Here is a 26,965-nt window from a genome sequence, read left to right as displayed (position 1 = left end):
ATCAAGCGTGCTCACTTATTCAATAAGGGTATCAAACACATGATGAGTTCTTTTCTTTATTTATATATTTAAACAGTACAATTACTTGTATAGTTTCGCCTGCCATCATCTTACTGCTTCCTTCAAATGGAATGTCATCAATTTTCAAGTCTCAAAATTGCTCCGAGCAAGCCGCCAGGATCAGACCAAACCCCTTGGCGGCCTTACAGTACAAATGGTGCCTATTTCCTGCCAACAACTACAGCCCACTATTGTCATGCTACCCACCAACCGGCAACAAATCAGTACTACACAATTAAGATGCAAGTTATATATATATATATATATATATATATATATATATATATATATATATATATATATATATATATATATATATATATATATATATATATATATATATATATATATATATATATATATATATATATATATAAAATAATAATAATAATAATAAAATAATAAAATACTCTTAGTTTAAATCTTCACACAAATTTAATGCACTGCTATAGAGTATAAGTAGAACCGTACTTAATTACTGTCCAAAAGCATCTTCTAACCAGGTGGAGATTCCTCTCTCTAGCAGAAGCTGTTGTAGTTACTGCCAGACATTTGGTCGCCGGGGCCGTAGCCGTTGTTTGAGTTGAAGCCGTTGTTGAAGCTCGATCCAAAGTTACCGCCGCCCCCTCCCCCCATCCCTCCATTACCCCCACCCAGGCCGCCGCTCCCACTGCCCATGGAGCTCCCCAGTCCACTGCTCAGCCCACTTCCCATACCCCGGAGGCTTCCAGATAGGCTGCTGCCCAGGCCACTGCCCAGACCACTGCTCAGGCCACTCCCCAAACTGCCTATTCCAGTGCCGCCAATTCCACCCCCCATGCCACTGCCCATGCCTCCCCCCATGCCTGAACCCAGGCCGTCATCCAGAGAGCTGTAGCCGCCGCTGCCGCCGCCGCCAGCGCCGTTACCATAACCACTACCACCTGGAAAGAAAGGAGATCGCTGTTCTAGTACCCCTCAGGGACAGCTGCCGCTCACCTAACAAGAGCAACAAAGCACAGTGACAGGTGCAGTGCTGATGCTGTTAAGCAAAATAACAAAATCACATTCAAAAGAATGTAAACAAATAAAATATCAATCATCACATCAATGCTGCACAGAAGTCATTAAATCAGTGTACAAATTTTGTTGCAACATAAAACTATAATCTTCCAAATTAATCTAATCTTTATCAATTTTTCTATTCAGTGGAGCTGCAGTTTCAATTTTTTAATTGCGTTTATATGATGATGACAATGACATGATTCCCACCTCTCTAGCTTGGCATGACCACCCTTCCAGAACACTTGACTAAGGACAATGGTCATGATGATGAAACAAAGAAAAATCATTCTCACAATGGTCAAAATAAAAAAGGACCAGACCAAATGATTACCAGTTTTGTCTAATGATACACCTATGACACTAAATACATTCTAACTTTGAACTAGAAATTTGAGATGAAACATTTAATTAAAAAAGAAATAGCAAATAAAATATAGCATTTTTCACCTACATCACCAAAACTGAACTATTCTAACATTTATCAATACCTCAAATAAAAACTGTCAGCCCTCCTCTCCTCCCTGCTCCAACACCAAAGACTTCAAATTCCAGGCAACACCACCCACCACACTGCTGAACCCAACACCAACCAACCCTTCTATCCAATTTGACATAAATCTAAGACAAACATGTACTCCTACACCCTACAGGTGTTGCACCTTTGGCTACCCTCCCTTACTTACGGTAAATGGTGCGAATGCGACGTACCTACCTCCCCCCATTCGGTTGCCCCCCACATAGCCCCCACCAAACCCGCCGCCCATGTTGCCACTGCTGAAGTTGCCGCCGCCGCCACCTCCTCCAAAGTTGCCAGAGCCAGGACCACCCATTGGACCCACGGGTCCACCCATGGGTCCACCTGGGCCTCCCATGTTTCCACCAGGAGTAGAGTTCAAAAACAACTCTATGTATCGGTGCTGCATGTTTGCTTTGTCCTGGAAAGAGGGAGGAGGAACACATTACACTACTTAGCAACTCCATTCACAACCAGTCAATGTAATACATCACTTGCCATACCATCATACACTTTTCTTGGTTTAAAAACTGAACTTTATTCCGTATAAAAATCCATCAGTTACAATACATAAATCAAAAGATATCCCTCCAAACGAGGACAGTAACATACCTTGCTCATCGCCTTGACAGCATCGTCATGAGTGGCGAACTCGATGTCTGCTTCTCCAGATGGACGGTTTGAACTGTCCATGATGATGTTGATGTTGACAGGGTTCAGGGGCCGGAAGAACTACAGGGAGACGAACACATCATTAACATACAATTCAATAGGCATTTTCCTTCAAGGTCTCCATTTCCCTTCTACACAACCATTCCCTCACCATATGGCCTGTCATGCCCTCTTTCTCTTCATAGGCTGTAAACTTTTTTATACAATGTAGGCTTTTCACGGGAATTTATGGGATAAAGGGGATACTTTTTAGGATACCTCCTATCTCAAAGCCCACCCGCTAGGAACCATTGCCCTGAGTGAGGAAGCCTAACCTACACTCAAACCGTGGACAGGATTAAAAAACGTGCACTTGGAGACTCCTCGGACCCCAAAGCACAAATGGTTCCACTGTACCACAACAGCTTTTGTATGCTACATACTTTTCTGGTGGTATCCCTCTCACACTTAAGCCTTCAATTTCACTCATACTAAACATACACACTTCCAACTAATTTTCACATATTTCAACCATCTCAAGATGTCATTCTTCCATCAAATTAAATAGTCAACATCCCAACACCCAAAACCGGTCCATATATGAGCACAACATACATCAGCAATATCCATTTCTGTTGCTCTGAAGGGCAGACCTCTCATGTGGACACAGTGGCCGGTTCCGTTGTTCCAGTTCCCACCTCGGCCCCCAAAATTACCCTGGAAAGACCAAACAATTCACATCAATGCCTGAGAAAGATCATTCATAACAAGCTACAAGCTTCCACTAATATATCTTGAACTATTATATTTCCTTACATTCCAAGAAATATGTAAAAATTTATTTGTTTCATGCAGAATATCAATGGACAATTAGTTAGTGTTGTGACTTGTACATAAATAATAGGGAGCAAGTAAGGTTTGTTTTGTACAAATTGAATATTAGTTGTTCAAGTAAATATAATAGGAAGCAAGAATGGTTGTACAATCTTTCCCCCCCTGGAAACCCAAACAATTACCTTGAGACCACCTGGTCCACCTCCTCGGCCTCCGCCCCGCCCACTCAGCCAGCTGCCGGGACCATCATTGTAGCCACCAGAGCCGCCCCACCCAGGGCCATCATCGTAGTCATTGTATCCACCCTCTGAAGCAAAATCTGCAATACATTAATAAAAATTCTGCAAAGTTGCAGCCATCAATTACATTGCCAAATTATATTGCTACACATTAATGAAAGTAACACAAGAGCTAAATGGCTGACACTTTTAGCTTTCAACTGATACTACATGTTCCTATCCATTGCAAGATACATACTAAGTATGAGAGAAAACCTGCAAAGACTACAAAAACTTACGGGTCCGTCCACGACCACCCAAGCTGTATCGATTCATTCCTCCAAATCTGTCCCTGGAGTCATATGGAGTGGGTCTGCTATTGTAGCCACCCATGGGTCCTCCAGGACCACGCATCTTGGGGCTCATGGCAGCCCGCACTTCACCCAAGTTACTCCGGAAGATCTCAATGTACCTGTTGGAGAGTTGACTCATTAAGAAAATTACTCAGAAAATTTAATGAATTCATCTTATCAAATTTGAAACTAACTGGTTTGCACTGGGTCAATGACACTAATTATTCAGACATTTATTCCAATTCCTGATAGCACATGGTAGCACTTCAGTACATGATTAGTACCTTCCATTAACACATTACCCAGAGTACCTAGAGGAGCCCTGCTTCACTCTTAGTCAGACTCTATATGACATGTATGTATATACACAAATGCATTATTGCCTTTAAAAGCTGAAGTAACGAATCTCAAGTCTATTTCATGATGTTTACAGTCAACTTTCAGTTGCTGTCATAGCTCCTCTCTCCCTCAGCACATGTAATTTAATATCACAAAATATTTCTCCAATACTTAAGATATATTCTAAGTACACAACTTGGTTAAGGTACTGACAAAAAAACTGCAGTCTATAAAAGTTTGTAACTGTTACCGCCAGTGTGGAAAGTCCAAGTCCTAGGCCCGGCCCGGCCCGGCCCCACCAGCCCGTGCCCGCGTCCCGGCCCGGCCCAGTGCCTCCTCCCGCTCCTTCCCGGCCAGCCCAGCCAGCCCAGCCAGCCCAGCCCGGCCCGGCCCAGGCCCACCGCCCAGCCTCCTCTGCCTACCTCACTCACCGCCTTCCCTCCCGCCCACCACGGGTTTTCTGCTGCTCTGCTGCCATCAGTCTCCATCACTTTGTCGAGCCCTTCTGAACTTTTCTTATATACTAATTTACAATCAACTTAAAAGAACCTTGGGACTCCAACATCCAACATCAAGCCTCTAATGCAGTCATAAGAAGATATTTTTTGGATAGACTACAATCATGAAGAGATGCTTTCTTTGTTACACTAAGTTACACATCAGGACTTCTTACCTTCATGCAAAGATTTTGAATAACAACTGCAGAGTCCCACTGGCATTGGAACCAAAATGTTAGATCCCTTACCCACTACAAGCTGTTTCAGGAGTACTGCTCAGGATGTGGAACCGTGAACCATTCCCGCCCTTTACGGTCCTCCCTCCATCAGCATTGATTAACCTTAAGTAACTGGGGTTTGGTTTTGGGGATTGGAGAATGATACCCTTGGAATGAGTTTTGATTTTTCAAGTCAACTAAATTTTACTCATGCCAAAAGGAAAGAGGAAAAGAAAGAAAAAAGATTAAGAAAAGAAGACAAAAAACGAAACCAAAGTGGGTACCATTCTCTAGGGAACACTGGATATTCCTTGCTCTTAATGATAAAACCTTGAATCATTACAGTTGTTGTTTAGAATTGACAGATATGGGAATCATACCCATGGCCAGCAATTGCAAGGAAACTATCCTGGGAAGTGGCACCCTCCCATTCCTCCCTCCTCCCTTCCTCCCCGCCAGTGATCATCTACGCCCCACCAAGGTGCATGGCAGGAGTGTGCCAAATTTCAAGGTATCTTCCACCTGCTTACTGCTGTCAAAATGAAGAAGCCACTCCAAAAACATGCTTGACAATGCTAAAAACTGCATGCTTTACAGTTACCAACAGAAGCACTGGCAGGCTGGGGACACTTGAAACTTGACTGACCTCCCCCTTGTCCTGTACCTTCAACTGTTTAACCTGAATGCAACACTGTGCCACCTGTAGCGTTGCCTTCCCACCTGTGCGCTATCTTTTCCTTATGCTTCTCAAGGGACTTTTCTGCGACCTCTTTGTTTATAAACTGAACGTATGCCTCCCCTGTATGCCGCCCCTGGTAGTCGGTAGGCAGAGCTATCCCGTTCGGAACTATCTCCAACCCTACCCAGCGACGTTGAAAGAGAATAATGTTAAGAATAGTGTGTGGTCACTGTATTATTTGGTCTTATTTCACTACAACAATTTCAAACAACCATAAACATAAAATTCTAGAAACTACTCGTTCTTTCAAAATTCTGTAAAATTTCTGGACGAATACTTTGCACCTCCCAGTCAAATGCTCTTCCCCTCATCAATATCAACAGTGAACTTTTTTTTCCCTTCAAACTGGAACAATAAAAAATGCTTTTTGTCCATCACCAGGAAACATACTTGACCGAGCCTCAGAATTTATTTCATGTTTAAGGGTTTCAAGGATGGCTCATCAAACAAGCAACATGTACACCAGCAAATACTGATCTAATGGTTAATTGAAAACTCGAGAGAGAAGTTAACACCTGTGGTGACTCAGTTTTTGATGCTCCTGGCTTCCCAATAAGAAGCCCAGACCCTTCTGTGTTAAACTTTGAGGCAGATTGGATGCACACCAGAAAATAAATGGAGGTCAAAACTTGAAGCTATTTCTAGTGATAATCAAATGCTAAAAACAAGACGGTGGTTTTCAAAAAATAATTCCAAGAAAGGACCCCTCAGGAAATAATCTCTTTAAATTTAAAGTTTATACAAACAAATGTGTAATGAACAAGAAAATTATCTCATACAGTAATACAATTTACATTACTATTCAAAATTCAATTTAAATTCATGACTACTACTGATTTTCAAGGTCATACAGTGCCATGCTTTGACTAGAGTCTGGGCTTCACTGAGGTTAAGCTGTGAGGTGCTACTGTATACCAGCTGGTTCTACACTTTTCAATGAGTAAACTTATTTCACTTTCCATTAAGAAATTTCAAACAAAATCAAGGATTTAGATACTTGGCATAAGACCATATTTTAGTTAAAACCAATTACTCAAATTTGTTTCATGAGCTACACTATACAAAATGCTTACATGATCTTTTAAAGCAATTTCAAAATTCATATTTTATCATCAGACAAATGATTTTATCAGAAAACTTTATTAAAAGAACTGCATAACAACTTACCAGAGAAGAACTGAGCAATTTCTTCCTTTGAGCATCCAAAAGGCAGACCTCTGAGGCGTACACAACCATCATCCTCTCCACCTGAGGCACCAAACCCAGCCCTCTTCACCACCCACTCCATTTCGGACTTCTTGGCCTTGAACACTGAAAAGCATAAGCATGTTGGTGCAACAGCACACACCTTAGAGATAAGACAAGTAGCTTTTATAAAGCTAGGCTTCAATATACTTCAAAAAATTGAGAGAGAGAGAGAGAGAGAGAGAGAGAGAGAGAGAGAGAGAGAGAGAGAGAGAGAGAGAGAGAGAGAGAGAGCAAACCCACAGCAAAGGATACAAAGTAATTGTACCTTCAATATATCTTCGGCCCATGTGTTGATTGTGTTTCTTCTCCGCCAAAGCAACATCCTCCTCTGACGCCACTTCAATGTAAGCCTCCCCGCTGGGCCGCCCCTCTCGGGACAATGTCAAATGGATGCCATCACGTCCACCCTTAATATTTACGCCATCTGGTGAATATAATCAATACCATGAATAATAAATAATTTATTCCCTTGCAATGCCAATTAAAATGTCCTTATAGAATGATAACTCCAGACCTCATACTCACCAAAGAACTTGAGAACATCCTCTACAGTGGCTGACCAAGGCAGCCCCCTCACCCTGACAACAGTCTCCTCATCACCTTCACCCATTTTGACTGGCTTGGTATCAACTTCTGCAATAAAACATTGTGCATTTCTAATTTCATATACACTCATAAAGATGTGTATGTGTGTGTACATGCATGTATGTGTATGTGTATATATATTGGATCATTTAACTTCTCATTTACTGCAATCCATTCCACTTTGCAGCAAATAGTTATGTGGTTTAATCTCCCATATTTTCCCTATTTAAGAACCAACTTCAATTTACTGAGATTTTAGAAATGACAAAATATGGATTCTTCATTCTCTTCCTTATCAGTTGCTAATGTTAAGAAAAAAAAAAGAAAAAAAAAAAAAAAAAAGTTACATGGCAGTGTGCAGTATCTGCCAAGCTCCCTATCTAATTTCCCAGTACATGGAAACAAATGTCTCAAGCCCATTTGTCTAGCAAACACCAAACACAAACCTTAAAGTTAACAGGTAACTTTCATGTCTCCTCACCAATAATTCTACCTGTCGGGTTATTCGTTCTTCTAAGAGTTGAATTTTGCACGGTGAAGCATCTGGGAAGCCAAATCAGGCCATTATTTCTAAACTTGGCAGTTCCAGTATGTCAATTCCTGAAGGGTTGGACATTTACAAAAAGATGCAAGTGCAGGGTAGTATAATCAGCGGAGGAGTGGATATGACAAGCATCCTTGATGATTAATAAAAAGTGAGTGACAGGAAAGAATATGAGGTTGTGATCAGAAGACCCCAACTGAAAAGTAAGAATCAGTACAAACATAAGGATTAAAGGTAAGGAAAAGTCAAGAATGTTGAGCTATCTCCAAGACAGACAGGAATACAAGTATGGTATTGCACTAATGGCTATAGGTCATAGATAGCGAAGTTAAAGGTTAGTTCACCAGGATGTTCAATGTAGGGAAAAGAAAGCCAAAGCTGGTGGTAAACGTTTAAATCTCCAAGAATGGCAATATCTGCATAAGGCCGCTTTCACATGAACAATTTTAGCCAGCCTGGCAATGCAGCACAGCAGCTGTGAGGAATCTGGACATCTTTTGTGCAGTGTGGTGTCTGCCACAGGCTATTCTTCAAACATCCAGTTTGGTATCATTTTGTCATAGTTGTTAATGCACCAGTCTCTTAGTGATGGAGAACTAAAACTCAAATTTAGTGAAAATTGAAAAGATATGTTTTCCTGATTATATTACAAGGAAAACTCAAATTTAATCAGAAAACTTCAGACATCTCAATCATCTTGCACAATATTTGAGAACCATTTATTCTGATCAAATTTGTAAGCCAAAACCAACTGTTATTTCTCTTCTATCATGAATATTATCCATAGGGATGCTGCCACCGTTGTTAAACCCTTTAAACCACTTAATTACCTCAATCACTTAACAGCTTTACAAAATCAACATTTCAGGGCGTTTAATTCTTATAAAGGTTACCGTGCATTCTCCCTGGCTTTTCTTTTAAGTCTGCACTAATTTCCAATTTTATTTCTGCGATGAGCGACCAATGTGCACGGCGTAGTCCAAGGGCGATCTTCCCATATACCATTTTAAAATAACTCGTGCACTTCTGTTGAACATCTGGCTACGTTCCAGCTTCACAACACATCCCTGCATCACCATCGCTCCCCACAGCCCACCAGCGGTCTCCCGCTCTCCCTCCTCCTTTGGTACTTGGTACTGACAAACTAGTCACGCTCTTCCGGCTCAACCATCTGCACTCACTCTTTGACCTATTTCATTATGCAAACACTCACCGAGATGGAGTTAGTGAATTACAGGCCATTAGAAATATAGAAGGCACTCATGAAGACAGCCTTGGCCATGGCCTCAGTTACACACCTAATAGGCCAGAATGATGAAATGCACAAACAAAATTCAGAAGCTACCACGTACTTCTAAGACATCACGACACAGGGGTAGACATACTGACCGATCCACCACCACAATGACGCGCCGAAACGCACAAAAGAAAGATGCCGCTATATTTAATCAGGTCCTGGTAAAACACCCTTTGCATCTCCGACCAACAAACAGATTGCTCTTTACATCTCAAGCTGAATAAAGACTCGTCTCCACGTCTCAACAATTACATCAATTTGCCTACCATATCTGCGACGAGGGAGACAACGCCAGCGAAGGGCGAGGCAGTCATGGCGCCTCCTCTCCCCGCCGGACTCACACACATACACACATTCATCCACTCACCTCCGTCAGACATAACACCGTCCACTCCGCCCAGCGCTTGTCGCCTTCCTGCCGCTCACTTGAACCCACACTGTTTGTGACACTTACACAGCGAATATCAGTGCAATCAGTATTTCTTGAGGGCAGAGTTGTAGGTATCCAAGGCGGTTGCAGCGCGGGTCGCGTGGGGACGAGACGTGAGCGGGCGTGGGGCGAGCGTGGCGGCGCGCGCACCTCACCCACGCGCGGAGGAATACACCCGCCACCTTCAAACCACCCCAGCGGGAAATCTTTTTAATGAAGGATCGAAGAAAATAAGGGAAGACCGAAGAGAAAAGCAGCAGAAACAACTGAAGCATCTAAATACAGGAAATCCAAATGATCTATTGCACATTGTACTCTGATACTTTTGAACTAGAGTTATATATTGTCTCCATTACACGTATTTCATCAGACAGCGCTAATGGCGGGTTCATGCGTTATTTTGCGACTGAAGAAACCAGTCGCAATACAAGACCGACATGTTGGTCTTGTTCAGTCGATTTGCGACTTTGTTTACGTTGTGACGTTACGGAGAAAGGTTTGAAAAGGTGAGTGCCTGACTGGGTAGTGACCGATGTAGAGAAGATGTTGAGTTGGTGAGGGAAAAGGACCACATCTGGGATCCTAGGAATTAATTATGTAGCAAGAGAAAAAAAAAAAGCTTGCGCAAATCGACGTTCAATGAGATAGATGCCACCCTCCAATAAATGTTTTCCTCTATGCAGGATATTGTTGGAGATGAGGATTGAATACTTGTGATGATTTAACTTGATCGCAATCGTCATCCTCACAAGAGGAAGATATCTTGTTGAGTAATTGTGTTTACATTCACTTTCCGCAAACCAGCCGATATTTCCCAGTCGCTATGTGTGAACGCGTTCCGACTAGAGGGGTTCAGTCGATACTTCTAACAACTTGCAATTTCAGTCTCATATTTGTAATGCGGAGGTGTTTAATGAAAAAAAGATATATGAAACTTTTTTTTATTATATATCTTTATTTTCTTCAGATGGTAGCGGTAGCTGAGCTTAAGGCAAAGTGTTCAGTGCGGTGTTGAATGAGAGATTGTGCAAATGGATTGAGAGAGTTGGAGTGTTAGGCGAAGAGCAAAATGGATTCCGAGTGGACAGGAGAGCAGAAGACAATCTGTTTGTGTTGAATTAATTGATTGAGAGAAAGAAAAGGGATGGTAGCAAACTATACTTAGGTTTCCTAGACATAGAGAAAGCATATGATAGGGTAAACAGAGCAATGCTAGGTAGGGTGTTAGAAAAGATTGGGTTAAGTGCAAAGATAGTTAACATAGTGAGAAGTATGTATGTGGATACAAGAGCTAAGTATAAACTAGGGGATATAGAGACAGACTGGGTGAAGAGTGAAAGAGGAGTTAGGCAGGGTTGCATATTATCACCAACCCTCTTTAGCTTATATACAGAAGAATTGGCTGCTAGAATGAGGAGAATGAATGCAGGTGTAAATGTGGGAAATGATAAGATAGGTGTGCTCTTGTATGCAGATGATGTTGTAGTCATGAGTGAGTCGGCAGAAGAGCTACAGAGTATGCTTGATGTAGTAGATGGATATGGAAGAGATTTTGGAGTGAGATTTAGTAGTGAAAAGAGTAAGGTAATGGTTGTGAATAGGTCAGAGGATGTGGAGATTAGGAGTGAATGAGGTGCAGCAGACAGATGAATATAAGTATCTGGGGATGTGGATGAGTCCGGATGGCTGTGTAAAGATTAAGAATGAGAAGATAAGTATGGCAATTCAGTGGGTAGGTCGTCTAGGAAGTGCAGCAAGGATGAGGGCGAGTAAAATTTAATATGACGTGCTGCGAGAAGTTTGGAAGAGCGTGGCTGTTCCGAGCATCATGTATGGTATGGATGTGATTGCTTGGAATGAGAGTGAACTAGATAAGTTAGAAATAGGGCAGAATAGAGTTGCAAGAATGGCACTTAATGCACCTAGATATGCAGCAGTAGAGGCCCTTAGGGGTGATATGGGTTGGAGCACTTTTATAGAGAGATATGTGAAAGCGACCCTAAGGTATAAGGCTAGGTTAGAACGAATGAATGATGCAAGGATAGTGAGAAAAGTGTTTCTGTGGAATGTCAGGAGTAGCAAGTGGGGGAAGAGGTGTGTCAGGCTGGTAGCAAAGAATGGGTTAGTAAGTAGTTGGGTTTTTCAACAGGTAGAAGGAAGACATTTAGGGAGAGACTGGAGTATGATTGTTAGAAATGGAGAAGGTAGAGAATGGGATGTAAGGAAGTGGAAGAGTGAGATAGACAGAGTAGTGAAAGGTGTGGGACTGGATGACTGGAGAAATAGGATGGAGCAAAAGAGTACCTTGGTATGGTATAGAGAGAAAGAGGCCCCAATGTATGAAAAGTGGTATGAGGGAAGCCTGGGTGGTGATCTTCTCTTCCGAGCTGCCAGATGTGTGACTTGGGAGAGGATGAGACAGTGGAACATGTGGTGCTGGAGTGTGTGAAGTATGCCAGAGACAGGTATGAGATGATGCAAGTGGTGCTGAGGGAGCTGGGGCATGACAGAGTGGAGATGACAGGAAGGGAATGGATGGTGTTGCTGCTGGGACTGTGTGGGGAGACGAATGAAAGGATGATTGAGGCTGTGAAAGAGTTCCTGGAGAGAATGTGGCGTGCCAGATGCAGGAACTAGTGGTGTGAAAGATGGTGATTGCCCTCTTTGTTGTCTGGTGTTCTTTATGTTCCCTACAGGAGCTGCCGATACAAAGGCCTGACCCAGAAGAAATTCTGCGTCACCTGTACCATCAAGATCAAGATCAAGATATAATTTTAAATGGGTTAACACAAAAATACAAATTCACAAAACTTTTCAAGAAATTTAATTGGAAAACAAATAAATAAACATAAATAAACAAATAAACTGATTGAATAATATCAAGAGAACTTTCTCCCCGCAATCACGTCGTTTTCGACTTACAGCCCAGCTCACCGGAAAAGGATATATCACTCACCACAAAGTAAATACAAGAAAAAATTACAGTGTAACCCACTACTTCACACAAAATTAATGTACTTTTAACTTTTCACCCGCGCGGCTCTGGCGTCAACACGCGCCACTTGCATTTATTTTCTCAAGAACATTCACTAATTGGTCTATGGGACTGAATAAATAATTTTTATGGGAAGAACGTACCTCAGGCAAACTCATTTTACTTTGTCATTTGGGGCCTTGTTACACCGTTTCCGAAGGGGGAGTGGGGAGGACGTACCGTGGTTTGTGACAGTCCCCCCTTTCACTTTTCCCAACACCACTGCCAACAAAATATCAACACATTTCTCCATTTTCACAAAAGAATATCCTATCCCCAAAAAACACACACGTGTGGATTTCACGAGCACAAGGAGAGAGAGGGACCGCGGTCGCTATCTGTTAAATTTCGGGGTGAAGAGCAAAGCTAGACTCAGTAAGCAATTTGATGATATATATGTATAAGCACTATGTTTTATATAAAGTTACGTCAATTTTACAGAAGTAAAACAACTGTCTGTTCAGGGTGAAGGGCAAAGCTAAACTGCATGAGGGGACCGCCAGTACTTTCCCACAACCTTACTCCTTGGGTGCCCTCGTATCCTCCCCCTCCTAAAATTATTGGCAGTCGTCATAATAGGACTGGCGTGGATGTAATAAAAGAAAATATTTGGTTGACATTACAACTGGCGTTACATTAATGAAGGACATTTTTCCAAACAGTTCAGTTCTCCCTCAACCGACTGGAGTGAAAACCTCGCGTTAAACTTCTGATTACATAGTGATTGAATCTAGTGCTTTTAATTCACAATTTGACTATCGTCTCCCTCTTAGATAGTATCAATATGGTCTGAGTCTGTATGTCTGTATGTTTGTGATATGATATCGCACGTGCGTCTTAATTAGTTCCATTTATAATCTTAATAATTACTAGCTTAATACTAATGTCCCCGGTACTACATATTGACATGTGTGAACCCGCCTTTAAACACAATTTTATAGTTTATCTATACTCTCATTGATGTTCAGACCCAATAATTGAACATCTAATCATTACTCACTCTTCCTTGTAAAATTATGAGTCTTAGGAATGATGGAGCAAGAAACTAAACTTATGGTGGGTTCACATATAACAATTTGCAACTGAGATTGCAAGTCGCTAGGAATATCGACTGAGCCTTTCTAGTCAGGAAACGTCATACATGGCGACTAGAAAGTATCGACTAGTTGGCACCTTGGCGGGAAGTGAATGTAAACAAAACAGCTACCCGCCAAGGTATCTTCCTCCAGTGACGATGCTGAAGCGGTGGTCGCAGATCTTTTGGCGTACCGGAAGTAAGCAGAAAAAAAAAAAAAAACTGTGGATACGTCCCTGGCTAAGTAGAAGGAAAGAAAGGAGTGTCTGCCATACACTAATCTTAAGAAGGCTATGCACAACTGCGATCAAATTAAATTCCGACAAGTCTTCAATCCTCACCTCCAATAACACCCTGCATTGAGGGAAATAGTTCTTGGAGAGTGGCAGCTATTTTGTCGAATGACAATTTGTGCCAAGGCGCGAACTAGTCGATACTTTCCAGTCGCTATGTGTGACGTGTTTCGACTAGAAGGGCTCAGTCGATACTTCAACAACCCCTCGAGTTACATCCCGTACCTATTTACTGGTAGGTGAACAGGGGCTACACATTAAGAGGCTTTTGCCCATTTGCCTCGCGGCGCCGTGTGTGTGTGTGTGTGTGTGTTTACCTAGTTGTATTTACCTAGTTGTAGTTTTATAGGGCCTGGGCTTTATGTTCGTGTGGCCCCGTCTCCAGATCGATACTTATCCAATCTTACTTTGTAAAAGTATGCACACTCGTTGCAGACACTACTTCTTCATTTAAACTGTTTCACGTCTCAATACATCTTTGCGGGAAACTATATTTTTTAAAAATCTCTCAGACATCTTCCTTTTCTCAGCTTTTTACTATGCGATCTTGTGCTCCGGATGTCATATTCTTCTCTCAGGATCAGTTTCTCATTATCCACTTAGTCCATTCCGTTGATCAATTTATAAACTTGTATCAGGTCTCCTCTCTCCCTTCTTTGTTCCAGGGTTGGTAGATCCATAGCCTTTAGTCTCTCCTCATATGTCATCCCTTCAAATTCTGGAATCATTCTTGTAGCCGTTTTTTGTAGTCTCTCCAATTTCCTTATGTGTTTCTTTTTATGAGGGGTCCACACTACTCCTGCATATTCCAATCTGGGTCTTATTATAGTACTTATCAATTTCTTCATCATTTCTTTGTCCATGTAGTGAAATGCTATTCCAATATTCCTTAGCAAATTATATGTTTCTCTAAAAATTCTATCAATATGGCTTACTGGTTGATTGTTTTCTTCCATCGTCACTCCTAAGTCCTTTTCCTTTTTAACTTTCTCCAGTTCTACTCCATCTCCCATCTTATAGATTCCCACAGGTCGTCTTTCACTCTTTCCCATTTCCATGACATGGCTTTTGTTCACATTGAATTCCATTTCCCACTTTTTACTCCATTCCCAGATCTTATTTAGGTCTTCTTGCAGTATTTCACAATCCTCTTTTGCTTTATAACTCTGCACAGTTTCGTATCATCTGCAAACAAATTTATGTAGCTGTTCACTCCTTCTGGCATGTCGTTAATATAAATGAGGAAAAGTATTGGTGCCAATACTGACCCTGTGGCACTCCGCTTTCTACTGCTCTCCACTTGGACTTCATATCTTTAACTACCGTCCTTATTTCTCTCCCCCTCAAATAATTTTCTATCCATCTCAATGTGCTTCCTTTTAAGCCACCCTTCTCCTCTAACTTCCATAGTAATCTTGCATGTGGCACTTTGTCAAACGCCTTTTTTAAATCCAAATAAATACAGTCAACCCATCCTCTCTCTCTTGTACTCTATCAACTATTCTAGAATAGAAACTCAATAAATTAGTTACACAAGACCGTCTTTTCTAAAACCAAATTGGCTATTTGATATTAATTTGTTGTCTTCAAGGAACTCGATCCATTGTTTCTTTATTATTCTTTCACACATCTTGCATATTACACTAGTTAGTGATACCGGTCTGTAATTTAAAGGTTCTTCCTTCCTTCTGCTCTTATATATGGGAACCACCTCAGCTCTTTTCCATTCTACTGGTACTGTTCCATTTTCTATTGAGCATTTTATGATGTTGTATATAGGACTTGCTAGTTCTTCCCTACATTCTTTCAGTATTCTGCCTGAGACTTCATCTGGTCCCATTGCCTTCTCTTCATCCAGTTCCTTCATTAACTCTTTTATTTCAAGCTTGGTTACTTTAATCTCTTTCATATAGATTGTCTCTCTATTACCCTGTGGCCTCTCAAATTTGGATTCCTTAGTAAAGACCTCCTGGAATTTATTATTTAATAGTTCTGCCATACTTTTGGGTCTTCCACCATCCCGTTCTCTCCTTTTAACCTTTCTATTGTTTCTTTTTGCCTAATTTTTCCATTTATGAATCTATAGAACAATTTTGGTTGCTCCTTACATTTTTCGACAATGTCCTTTTCAAGTTCTTTTCCTCTTCCTTCCTCACCTTAACATATTCATTTCTCGCTGCCTTGAAGTTTTCCTTATTTGCTGGATTTCTATTTCTCCTCCACCTTTTCCATGCTCCATCTCTTTTCTCCTTTGCCCTAGCACACCTTGCATTAAACCAATCTTTCTTTCCTTCTTCTTTAGGTCTATATTTTGGGACATATTCCTGACTCCTGTTTTGTATATTTCCAAAAATAAGTTATATTTTCTTGCATTGTCTCTGAGTTTTCCATCTCCTCCCAGTTTACGTTTTAAAATAGTTCTTGAGATTCTCAATATCAGCCTTTCTGTAATTTAATCGGTCTCCTTTGTATGAATCGTCTCTATCTTCCTTTCCCTCTTCTATATCTATTTCTAATATTACATGGTCACTCTTTCCCAATGGGCACTTATATCTTATATCATCATTCATTTGTATACCCCTTGTAAAAACTAGGTCCAATCTCGCCGGCTCGTCGTTTCCTCTGAATCTTGTGCATTCCTTTACTCTCTGGTCCATCATATTGTCTATCATTAGGTTCAAGAATTTTTCCCCCAGGCTTCTTCCCCCATACCACTTTCATAATTTTCCCAGTCCACTTCTTTACAGTTGAAATCTCCTACTAATATAACTTTTCTCCTTTCTTTAACAATTCTCGTTAGACTCCTTATTGTGTCATCTATCATGTCTTTATATTCTTGATTGGTCCATGAATTTGTTTTTGGTGGCACATATGTTACAATGATTGTTAACTCTTTTTTATTAATATGCATCTTAACATACAATACTTCTGCTTTTCCTTCCCCACATTCCACTTGGTTTATCACTATCTCCTTCCTTAACATTATCATGACTCCTCCTCCTCCTTTACCCACTCTGTCTCTTCTCCATACATTATACCTATTATCCAAGTCTATTTTGATTGCCTCATTTAGTTTTGTTTCAGCCAGGCATACAATATCTGGATTTTCTTTCTTTATGTAATCTCTTAATTCTAATTTACTTGATAAAACCCCGTCTATGTTCGTATACATCATTTTTAGTCTTTTGCCTTTATCATTTTTAGTTAAACTTGTTCCACTTTTTTCTCTTCCTTCTCGTTTATATACCATTTCCTTATCCTGTCTCCTAGAATTCTCCAAAAAATGCCTTCTTTTCCTCTTCTGACCTTTCATTATTCTTTTCCCTTACTGCTGCTGCCAGTTCATTGTATCTCTTCCTTTCTTCCTCATTTCTATTTTTCTTTATATAGATATCCTTGCAGCCTTCTGTTTCTCTAAGTTTTGTTGTTCTATATAATATTTCTTCTGTTGCTGCTTGTGATTTTAGTAGTATTTTAATTGGTCTCGTTTTCCTTCTTGATATGGTCCCATTCTGTTTATTTCTTCTACTTCCTCTTCCAAGTTCTGCCTATCTTCGTCGTTTAGATTCTTCAGGAGGTCTTTGACTGATTTCATTTCTTCTTTTCTCTTTTGGTCTATATTTTATATTTTTTCTTTTATTCCAAATACGACTACACTCTTCTTTTTTTCTGCAATTTCTCTAACTAGATTTTCTCTTGTCTAGAGGACTCCTATCATTTTGTTTGTCATATTTTCTTCTTTTTCTTTTAGTTGTTCTCGAATCACCTCCTGAAAATCAGCCTTATCTTTCTTATCTTGGACTCTCCATGCTTGTACTTCTTTTTAATATATGTGTGCATCTGTGAATATGCACATTTTTTTTTTTTCTTTTTTAGTGTCTGTGTCTAGGTATAGCTATTGGTTAAGTATAATGTACGTACTAATGTTTGTATGTCTAGGTGTGTGTGTGTGTGTGTGTGTAATTCACCACCACGGTCGTCTGCTGGTCATCCAGCCAGTCTTCCCCATTGCGAAGCGAGCTCATAGCTCATAGATCGATTTTCGGGTAGGATTGCCACACTACACACACCAGGAAAGCGGTGCCACAACCCCTCGAGTTATATCCCGTACCTATTTAACGCTAAGTGAACAGGGGCTACCCATTAAGCTGTCCTTTACATTTACAACATGTATGGAGCCTGTGGGCCTTGTCTTAAGAAAGTGACCCAGTGACTTTACCATGGTTTGTATGGGCCACATTGAATGGGAATGAGCTACAAAATACTTCCCTGCAGAAGTATCTACTTGAATCAAACTTTAAAGTTACTATAATGGCATAGCTAGTATTTTTCTGTCCTTCTTAAAAGTAATACAATGTTAAAAGGCATAAATTAACCTGTTAAAGTTTATTTATATATATATATATATATATATATATATATATATATATATATATATATATATATATATATATATATATATATATATATATATATATATATATATATATATATATATATATATATATATATATATATATATATATATATATATATATATATATATATATATATATATATATATATATATATATATATATATATATATATATATATATATATATATATATATATATATATATATATATATATATATATATATATATATATATCAGTCTGTGTATCAAGAATATGGGCCAATAGCAAACACACAGGCTTTATATCTAATGTAAAAGTGACAACTGTGAGGACCAAAAAGTGTCACTCTAAAGTGCCACCCATGGCAGATCGCTCTGTTGCCTCCCCCCACACCCCGTCGGGTATGCCAATAGCTAGTTATGGGAAAAGTCACCTGCCAGTTCCTACCATGCCCCATTTCCTGACAACTCACGACAGGTTCAATAATCAGTTGTCAATAGTGGTAAATAGAGTTGCACCATCCTACTGTTTGCAGGAGCATGAATGAATCTATCAGTACATATCAGGCTGAGGTCCCACATAAAAAGGAGGTACTCTATACTCAAATACATGTGTATATACACAAAAATTAAGGAAATAGAGTTTCTAGTCTTCTTGCTTCACTCCTTACCATACTTGGCAATGTGCAAGGAATAAAGTTGCAATACTCTCCCAACATGACCACAATTAAAGCATTTGGCCAGCTTACCCTCTAGCATAGGAGAAACGAGCAATAAAATAACACATATTTAAGTTATTTACTTATGAGTCAGGGCGAATTTAATAAATATACAGTAAGATGTGATACAATACAACACAGAGGCCAAGGGTCTTGGTACAGAAATGTGGAACAGACAACACGACGTAAGAAAATGATTGGTGACTGGATCTGGCCAAGGCTCAATTCCTACCTCTGCAGGATGTCACACACAATCAGCTGGTCTTCCACCTCAATACAAACCACTCGTGTACATGGAACAGGGAACTTGGGCCTCACTTCTCCTTTTGAAAATCATTAATTCATTGAAATTCAAGAGTCATCTGGTTTTGAGAACTACAAGAAAGAGCAGATAAGAAACTGAGAGCGGTGATTTTTTTTTGCATATATATATATATATATATATATATATATATATATATATATATATATATATATATATATATATATATATATATATATATATATATTCATACATTAAAGAACAAAATACTGAAGATCAGCAAAGGAAATAAATATGCCTCTGATGAAAACTAGAAAAGAAACTGTTTGCCTTTAATCTCAGACGTATAAAGGCTCAATTAGAATACACCGAATTACACATCGGGACATGCTGGCTAGCCTAACACACGGCTGCCGGCACTGTGGAAACCACTACAAGAATCCTGAGTCACTTAAATGGGATCCTAGCAGCACATCTCTCTCTCTCCTTCAAGCAGCATATGTATCTTGACACTTTCTACTTGCCACTCATGTATGTACACTTCCAAGCTCAATTTCCAAGAGACTGTATGTGTCACTACAAAAGAAAAATGTCTTTGTATTTCAGCTTGTACACTGTCCTTTCATGAGTGGCTGGAAAGGATTCACCTTATCTGTAACTTATCAGACCTTTCCAGAAACAATGAACACTATCTCCCTGTCACTGCCTTGTGCACTGCCACCACAGTGAGGTGACCATCTCAACAGACTACTGTCTGCTGCCTCCTGCCCTTCAATAAACACATGGCAGCCAGTCCATGCAGAAAACACCACACAGAACATCACTTCTAACAGGCTTTCTCCTCATTGTTAAATACCAGCAGTAAAATGTTTGTGTGTGTGTGTGTGTGTGTGTGTGTGTGTGTGTGTGTGTGTGTGTGTGTGTGTGTGTGTGTGTGTGTGTTCCTTTATGTTTAATTCAAGAGAGCTGCATGGATTGCTTGTGAACACAATTATCTGTGTGAATCTATCCCAAAGAACTGCTTGTTTGCTGACACTAGATTATGCATGAATTAAAAAACCCTTGTTGTGAATTAACATAAAAGCAAACAATTAAAAATCATCAACAATAATAAAAGAACATCAAAGATACATATCAGCAAATCAAAAATTATTCTTTTTTTAGTGGAAGATTGTTCAGTAGTGTGAGCACCAGTTGCTGAGCCTCATCAGCTTGAGTAGTAGTGATAGCAACAATCATGCCAATAATAACAATGATAATGTCTATTACAGTAATGGTGGTCATAGTGATAATACTAATATAATGATAATAATAATATTAATAATAATAATAATAATAATAATAATAATAATAATAATAATAATAATATTAATAAAAAATTACAATTACTAGATATCCATGAAACTATAAAAAAGCTAAACTTGTTAAAATGATTAATTTTCTTGGTTCGCCCCAACACTGAAGTGATAAGTACAGAATGGTCTGTACACATCTGTAGCTAAAATAGACTATGAAATATGATAAATAAAATCAGTGATTGCCAGTCTTATCTCAGACGACAATATGACGTTAGTGATGTGACTAAATCTATTATTACATCTAAAATATTTCCACTGCAGGTAAATTTCAGAAAATACCCTTGAGCACATCCTAACTCAGTGACAGCATTGGATCCCGGCACTAACACTGCCTGCCTTGCCCTGCTTTCCGCTCACATTGCCTGTGCTGCTCTTGCCACACCTTCAGATTTACTCAATTTACACTCCTTGAGGAGAAAAAAAAAAAAAAAAAAACATAGGACAGTGTGTAAATGCTCCACATGAGATGGTCTAATTGACCTTGCCTGCCTGAATGACCTTCCCCGTCACACACTTGCACGGCCTGTGACTCGTAGGTCACTCACTCATATGCTGTCACTTGGTGTATTGCTTCATCACATGGTAAAAAAAAATCAAGCAAAGTCAGTTTTACTTACATAAGTTTTGATTTGTTTCTGAATGAAATGGAATAAATCATTGGCAGGAAATGTAATGAAGGGAAGTTCTTTTGTGTGGCATGTCACCTTGGGGGGACCTGGACCATCTCCTGCTGACTGTGGAACACACAGCCTTCATGTGCATCTCAGCACATGGAGGTACACATGACACGCGGTATTTCACCTCCGGGATGACTGTCTCTGCATGTTTCCCTTTGCCGCACTGACCTCTGCGCGGCAAGTGTGGTGACGCACAACCAGCTCGTTTCTTCCTTACGATTTCTAAGAATGTAAAATTGGCTAAGAGAAAATATGCGACTGTTTTCTTCTTTGTTTACGTGGTAATATAATGATTAATTTATTTTGCTTTCCATTAATGTTTCAAATTATCTATTCACTGATTTGAAACCTCTAACAGAAATGGCAATTAAACATCTGCACCCCACCAGCCAGACTGCAGTCCACTGGCCAAGTCACTGCCCAAGCAAGTGGCTGGAATGTGGGTGCCTTGGGTGGCCCAGGACCAGAGTGTCTGCAGGCAAACCCTCAGACCTGTGACTGATTGGCTCGGTATTTGTGGCCCTAATGCAGAAATTGTGGTTTGGAGACTAAAAGTTGCCTATGTAGGCAGACATGACAAGGGTACAAAAGATACATCTTTGGTGAATCTTTGGTAAGGCTTATTAGGAGATATGTTAAGGCTATCACAGAGCTGCGATAAGGCTGAGTCTCACAGGAGAAAAAGTTATTCGTGTTTCATCATAGTTAATTACAATTGGTAATTTCACAAAGAAACAAAAGGCCTGTATAACCAAGGGAAGATGACAATACTGAAACTTTTGCAACTTGTACTGCAACATTTTTTTGTTCACATCTAGTATTTCCACCTTGCTTACTCAAGCTTGAAGGTCCCTTACCTCCTGTACAAGTGAGGCCAGCCATTGTGGGACAAGGAAAGGAAATGCTAGGGCTAATACCATATTGCATAGGCCTCACTGATGCAAAGTAGGTGGCACTCAGGAAAGAGAAAACAGAGGAGCCAACAATTCTGTCTCCCAGATGACTGCATACACAAAAAAAAATATTACATATTTCATCCAATGGAAATTACACAGGGAATTAAAAATAAAGACATGTTTTGAAGATGAATTCAGAATTTTACAGAATAAACTTAATCAACTATAATGAATAAGAATATGAGAAAGAAACTTATGGGTCTAGTAATAGTGTAAGGAGAATTCATTATAATGTTAACAGTTATGTGTATGAAAAGAGGAAGGGAACCAATGTTGAGGGACAAAGGTCTGAGAGGGAAAGAGGCCCCTTGTCTTAGAGAGTGTGGGACTGAGCAGTGAGGGAAGGTACTGGAGGTAGGGATGAAGGAGGGAGGGGCCACACCTAACACACTGCAGCTAGATCTATACACAGCATAGGGCACATTGGGTTACACTTTGTTCACAGGCAGTCTCTTGCAGAAAGTCCACACAGGACTAGTAGGTTGTGTGTTTTCCTGACAAGACCATTTACATTACTAATATAGTCATTGATCACTTAACACTTATAAAATATTTAATTTCTCTGCTTACACCTTTCTATAAAATAATGTTACAAGTCAGATATCACTAGAGCCATTGTACCAGCCACTGTGAAAACTTGGTGGGTTTGGTCCTCCACACACTGTGCGGTGTGGCCCAACCCATCCAGCGGCCCACTGGGTGCCCCGTGGGGCATCCGAGTCCCTTCCAGGAGAGGAAGTACATTGCCGTGCCTCGCCCTCATCTCGTCCTTAGAGGATGGGAGGCAGAAATGTGCCTGAGTCGTCCAGGGAGTTTTCGGTGGAGGTTGTCTCTGGATTGCCATTGACACCAGTGGTGGAGGTAGTGGTGGTAGTGGTGGTGGAAATGGTGGTAGCCATGGTGGTTGTGGCAGTGGTGGTGGTGTTTGCATTGGAGGAAGTACAGTCCTGCTTTGCCCCACTCTCTGCCACAGTCACATTGATGTCTCTGTGGCGCTTCCCCTTGTAAACCTGAAACACATTTAATTGATGATGAGGTCATGTGTGTGGACATGTGCTCTTGTGAGTATGTATTAGACATCATAGGGCTGATGTCTTGTTAACAAATGCCTTTCATTATGTAAATCAAACAAAAGAAGAAATTCATCATTGAAGGCTAACAAAGATTTGGTATGGTATGAACTTCAAGCCATTTTGTTGTTGGGAAACACAAAACCTAATAACACTTCTTCACTACTAAGACAAAAGATCTTACTGAACCCTTCAGTGAGTCAATAGCCAGTAACTGAAAAATGAAGTCTCCTGCACACAGAAGGAAATTTACGTGGCACATTTACACACCTTATAGAGACTGTAGTTCTCGTCCTCGGTGGAGTCCTGAGTGATGGGGCCATGTCTCCTGGGATGTCCCGCTGGGCCACCGTTCACCACACCCGACCGCCTTTCCGAACCGCCCACAGATCCCGATGGAGGTGAGGAGGAGACAGTGGAGGAGTGGGAGGAGAGGAGCCAATCGTGCTGCAGTGCCTCCTCTGGGGTCATTCTGACAGAGGGGTCCCACCTGCAACACAGTCCACTGATCAGTGCTGCATGGAGCATACCTACACATATCAAAGTTGTCTTGCCCAAAAAGAGATGGATATAGTAAACAAGACTAGGCACACAACTTCAGCATTTGCAAGACTCTATCAGTCCCTTGTTCTCTCTCTCTCTCTCTCTCTCTCTCTCTCTCTATGGGCCAGAACTCACTCAAGGCAGCGGGAAATGAAGTGGACGAACTGAGAGTCTGAACACTTTAGGACGGAGGCGAGGTCACGCGAGCCTGGCCGACGCTTTTTGCCCTTACTGTTGGTGACACAACGGGGGTTGCCCTTGGAGTCTGGCAAGGGAGAGGGAGGATTAGTGCATGATCTCTGAATCTTGTGTGAAAGAAATAGGATCAATACTTTCCTTCACTGGCATGTTGATGCTTTCATGCTGCACACAAAAATAACTTTTATGGTATTAATATAATGTATTGTAAATAGAACATTGGCTTGGACAAAAAAGAAAGAAATAGAGGACCACTGAGATGCTAGTCCCTAAGATAAATGTATAAGGATCATCTAAAACTGGAGGATATGTGTTTGCTGGCAGAAAACACTGAGATGACAGAGTGAGAGGCCTAGCTCCTGCTCACCACACCCAACGCACCAAAGAAGAGCCTGCGCCTGGATGCAGCGATAAGGAGGTGGTGGGGGGGCAGCGCCAGCACCTCCATGATGCACGCCAGTTGCTCAACTTCATTCTCGCCAGGGAACAGTGGATAGCCGGTGTACAGCTCTGCCAAGATGCAGCCTGGTTGGGGCAGGGCAAAGTGGATTAGGAACTGATACCTTGGTTTGGGTTAGTGGTTTTGTGGTTCATAACATGTTCTTATTGGCAGCACTCACCAGGTGTCACAAGAACAATGTACACAGTTATTGCATAGTTATTGCATTAAGGCATTTCAGATTATTTTTCTATCACTAATTCACCTCAAGGCAGATTTAAGATGGATGCATTAATTAATAAGAGAGCAATGCAATGACTAAATTTACTCAGGCTACTGTCTATCTTTCTTTTTTAGGTGCATAGTGAACCAGCCATGAAAAGTTGTACCAAAGTTTGAGCACAATGTTACATCAGGTTATGATAATGAGATCCAATAAAGTGCATCTACCACCAACCAACCCCTTTTGAGGTCCTTGACTGTCAATCTGTAAACTGTACTCACCTAAACTCCACATGTCAATAGGCAGGCCATAGGGGAGGCCCAGGATGACCTCTGGGGAGCGGTAAAAGCGACTCTGGATGTACGTGTAGACTCTCTGGTGGACGTAGCAGGAGGAGCCAAAGTCAATGATGCGGATGCTGCTACTCCCTCGCTGCTTTAGTAGGACGTTCTCCTGTGGGCAGAGAGGCAGTGAGTGAAGGGCCTGACACCTGAAACTCAAAACCCCCCAGCCACATGCAAAGTGTGGCATTGGTGGGATAATTGAGCTGAGGATTTCTTTGACAGGAATCTCCAATGAATTAAATAGATGGTGCATTGCTTGGGACAAGGAATTGGCTGGGTGGGGAAAGAAAATAAAGTCTTGTGACATTTGGAGACAGTTTTGCATTCTTATATGGTAATTCTAGATTATGAAGTACTTATGCCCTGTGCTTATTTACTGTCAGTACATCAATGTACATTATAGATTATGTACATAATTACGATTCAGGATATTTGCAGATGAAAACTACATAGATGTCTGAAAGGTCCCCAAACAAACTGTTACTACATTCTCAGGTTGGTAAGAGAAATGCAAGAATTTCAAAAGATGATGAGAAAGCGTGAAAGAAGACCTGATTTATTCATGTGTCTCGTGTTAAATGAGACAGAATGCAGTATCTAACAGTGAATGATGCAAACATTATACAGTTTACCAATTAATTTTTTTTTTAGAATTCCATCTATCCTGACAAGTGGTCACTGCATGTGAAAAGGTTAATTTACATCCCCACAGCCTCCACTACCATCACATCACACAACACAGCACAACACAGTGATCACTACTACCCCAGCAACACACACATACACACACACACAGAGTTCAAAATGTGACACCAGACCCAGAGGGGCAATAAGAGGAATGTCAACTAGGAAACAAAACAGCCACATTGAGCTGCTGTGTACAGACTATACAGTGTGCATTCACCCTCGTCCCGCCAGACCCTGAAATTATAATGAGCGTGATTCAAGCCACACCAAGACGCACACCAATATGAACTCCCGCTCATCTTTTGCGATAGTCTCAACTCTTCCTTGCAATTTCTATTTCTGTTTATCTTACTTTAATTTCCCTCCATCTAATCTTTTCACTTTTCTTCAATTTGTTTTACTTTTCCTTGCAGTTTCAATGTCAGAAGAAATGGGAAGGAGATATAAACTGTATTTTAAAGAAAGAAAAGAATGTAAAGACCATGAGATTAAAAAAAAAAGAGGAAGAATGATGGTTTAATTAAGAGAGAGAGAGAGAGAGAGAGAGAGACAACGCAACAGGTGGTGGTCGATATTGCTTCAGGAGGAGGAGGAGCAGGAGCAGAAACAGGGGAAGAAGGAGAAGGAAAAGAAGAAGAAGAAGGTAATGATGACGATGGTGATGATGAATATCACACACACACACACGCCCGGTAGCTCAGTGGTTAGAGCGCTGGCTTCACAAGCCAGAAGACCGGGGTTCGATTTCCCGGCCGGGTGGAGATATTTGGGTGTGTCTCCTTTCACGTGTAGCCCCTGTTCACCTAGCAGTGAGTAGGTATGGGATGTAAATCGAGGAGTTGTGACCTTGTTGTCCCGGTGTGTGGTGTGTGCCTGGTCTCAGGCCTATCCGAAGATCGGAAATAATGAGCTCTGAGCTCGTTCCGTAGGGTAACGTCTGGCTGTCTCGTCAGAGACTGCAGCAGATCCAACAGTGAAAGACACACTCTCACACACACACACACACACACACATACTATCATCACCATCACTACTATACTGTGTTCACGATCGCTGTCAGCACAATTTAAGACCCTCCTCTACTGGTGTAGTACAGGGTATCAACATTTCCAGCCTGCT

At 40.8% G+C, this 26,965-nt stretch overlaps 2 protein-coding genes and 1 long non-coding RNA gene across 10 annotated transcripts in view; 1 reads left to right on the top strand and 2 right to left on the bottom strand.

Annotated features, from left to right (window-relative positions):
- Positions 1-43: 43 nt before the first annotated feature.
- Positions 44-9,743, bottom strand: LOC123499780 (heterogeneous nuclear ribonucleoprotein H2-like). Of its 6 annotated transcripts, none has more exons than XM_045248252.1 (11): positions 9,596-9,743; positions 7,241-7,348; positions 6,981-7,139; positions 6,635-6,778; positions 5,449-5,587; positions 3,621-3,793; positions 3,286-3,422; positions 2,885-2,986; positions 2,231-2,350; positions 1,817-2,039; positions 44-983 (listed from the first exon to the last, which is right to left on the bottom strand). In XM_045248252.1, exons 2-11 carry the CDS (start codon positions 7,323-7,325, stop codon positions 580-582), a joined length of 1,686 nt encoding a protein of 561 aa, XP_045104187.1. In that variant the 5' UTR covers positions 7,326-7,348; positions 9,596-9,743; the 3' UTR covers positions 44-579. The 6 variants fall into 6 exon arrangements, with proteins under 6 accessions (XP_045104187.1, XP_045104185.1, XP_045104186.1 ...); XM_045248250.1 differs by having other exon boundaries at positions 9,509-9,701; XM_045248251.1 differs by having other exon boundaries at positions 3,286-3,410; positions 9,509-9,700.
- A 4,077-nt stretch (positions 9,744-13,820) lies between these two features.
- LOC123499619 lies at positions 13,821-25,048 on the top strand. Its single transcript, XR_006673049.1, has 3 exons — positions 13,821-13,879; positions 24,478-24,726; positions 24,950-25,048. It is a non-coding gene; the product is annotated as an uncharacterized LOC123499619 (long non-coding RNA).
- LOC123499617 overlaps positions 19,157-26,965 on the bottom strand; it is a 167,450-nt gene continuing 159,641 nt past the window's right edge. For all 3 annotated transcript variants that reach the window (XM_045247904.1, XM_045247906.1, XM_045247905.1), the window contains 5 exons: positions 25,097-25,268; positions 24,535-24,678; positions 24,091-24,220; positions 23,683-23,902; positions 19,157-23,352 (listed from right to left, as the gene is read on the bottom strand). In XM_045247904.1, coding sequence (XP_045103839.1) covers positions 23,113-23,352; positions 23,683-23,902; positions 24,091-24,220; positions 24,535-24,678; positions 25,097-25,268 — 906 coding nt within the window. In that variant the 3' untranslated portion in view covers positions 19,157-23,112. The remainder of the gene's footprint in view (positions 23,353-23,682; positions 23,903-24,090; positions 24,221-24,534; positions 24,679-25,096; positions 25,269-26,965) is intronic.

The sequence above is a fragment of the Portunus trituberculatus genome, chromosome 50 (genome assembly GCF_017591435.1).
Source record: "Portunus trituberculatus isolate SZX2019 chromosome 50, ASM1759143v1, whole genome shotgun sequence".
NCBI lineage: Eukaryota > Metazoa > Arthropoda > Malacostraca > Decapoda > Portunidae > Portunus > Portunus trituberculatus.
This window is presented reverse-complemented; position numbering and strand designations above follow the sequence as displayed.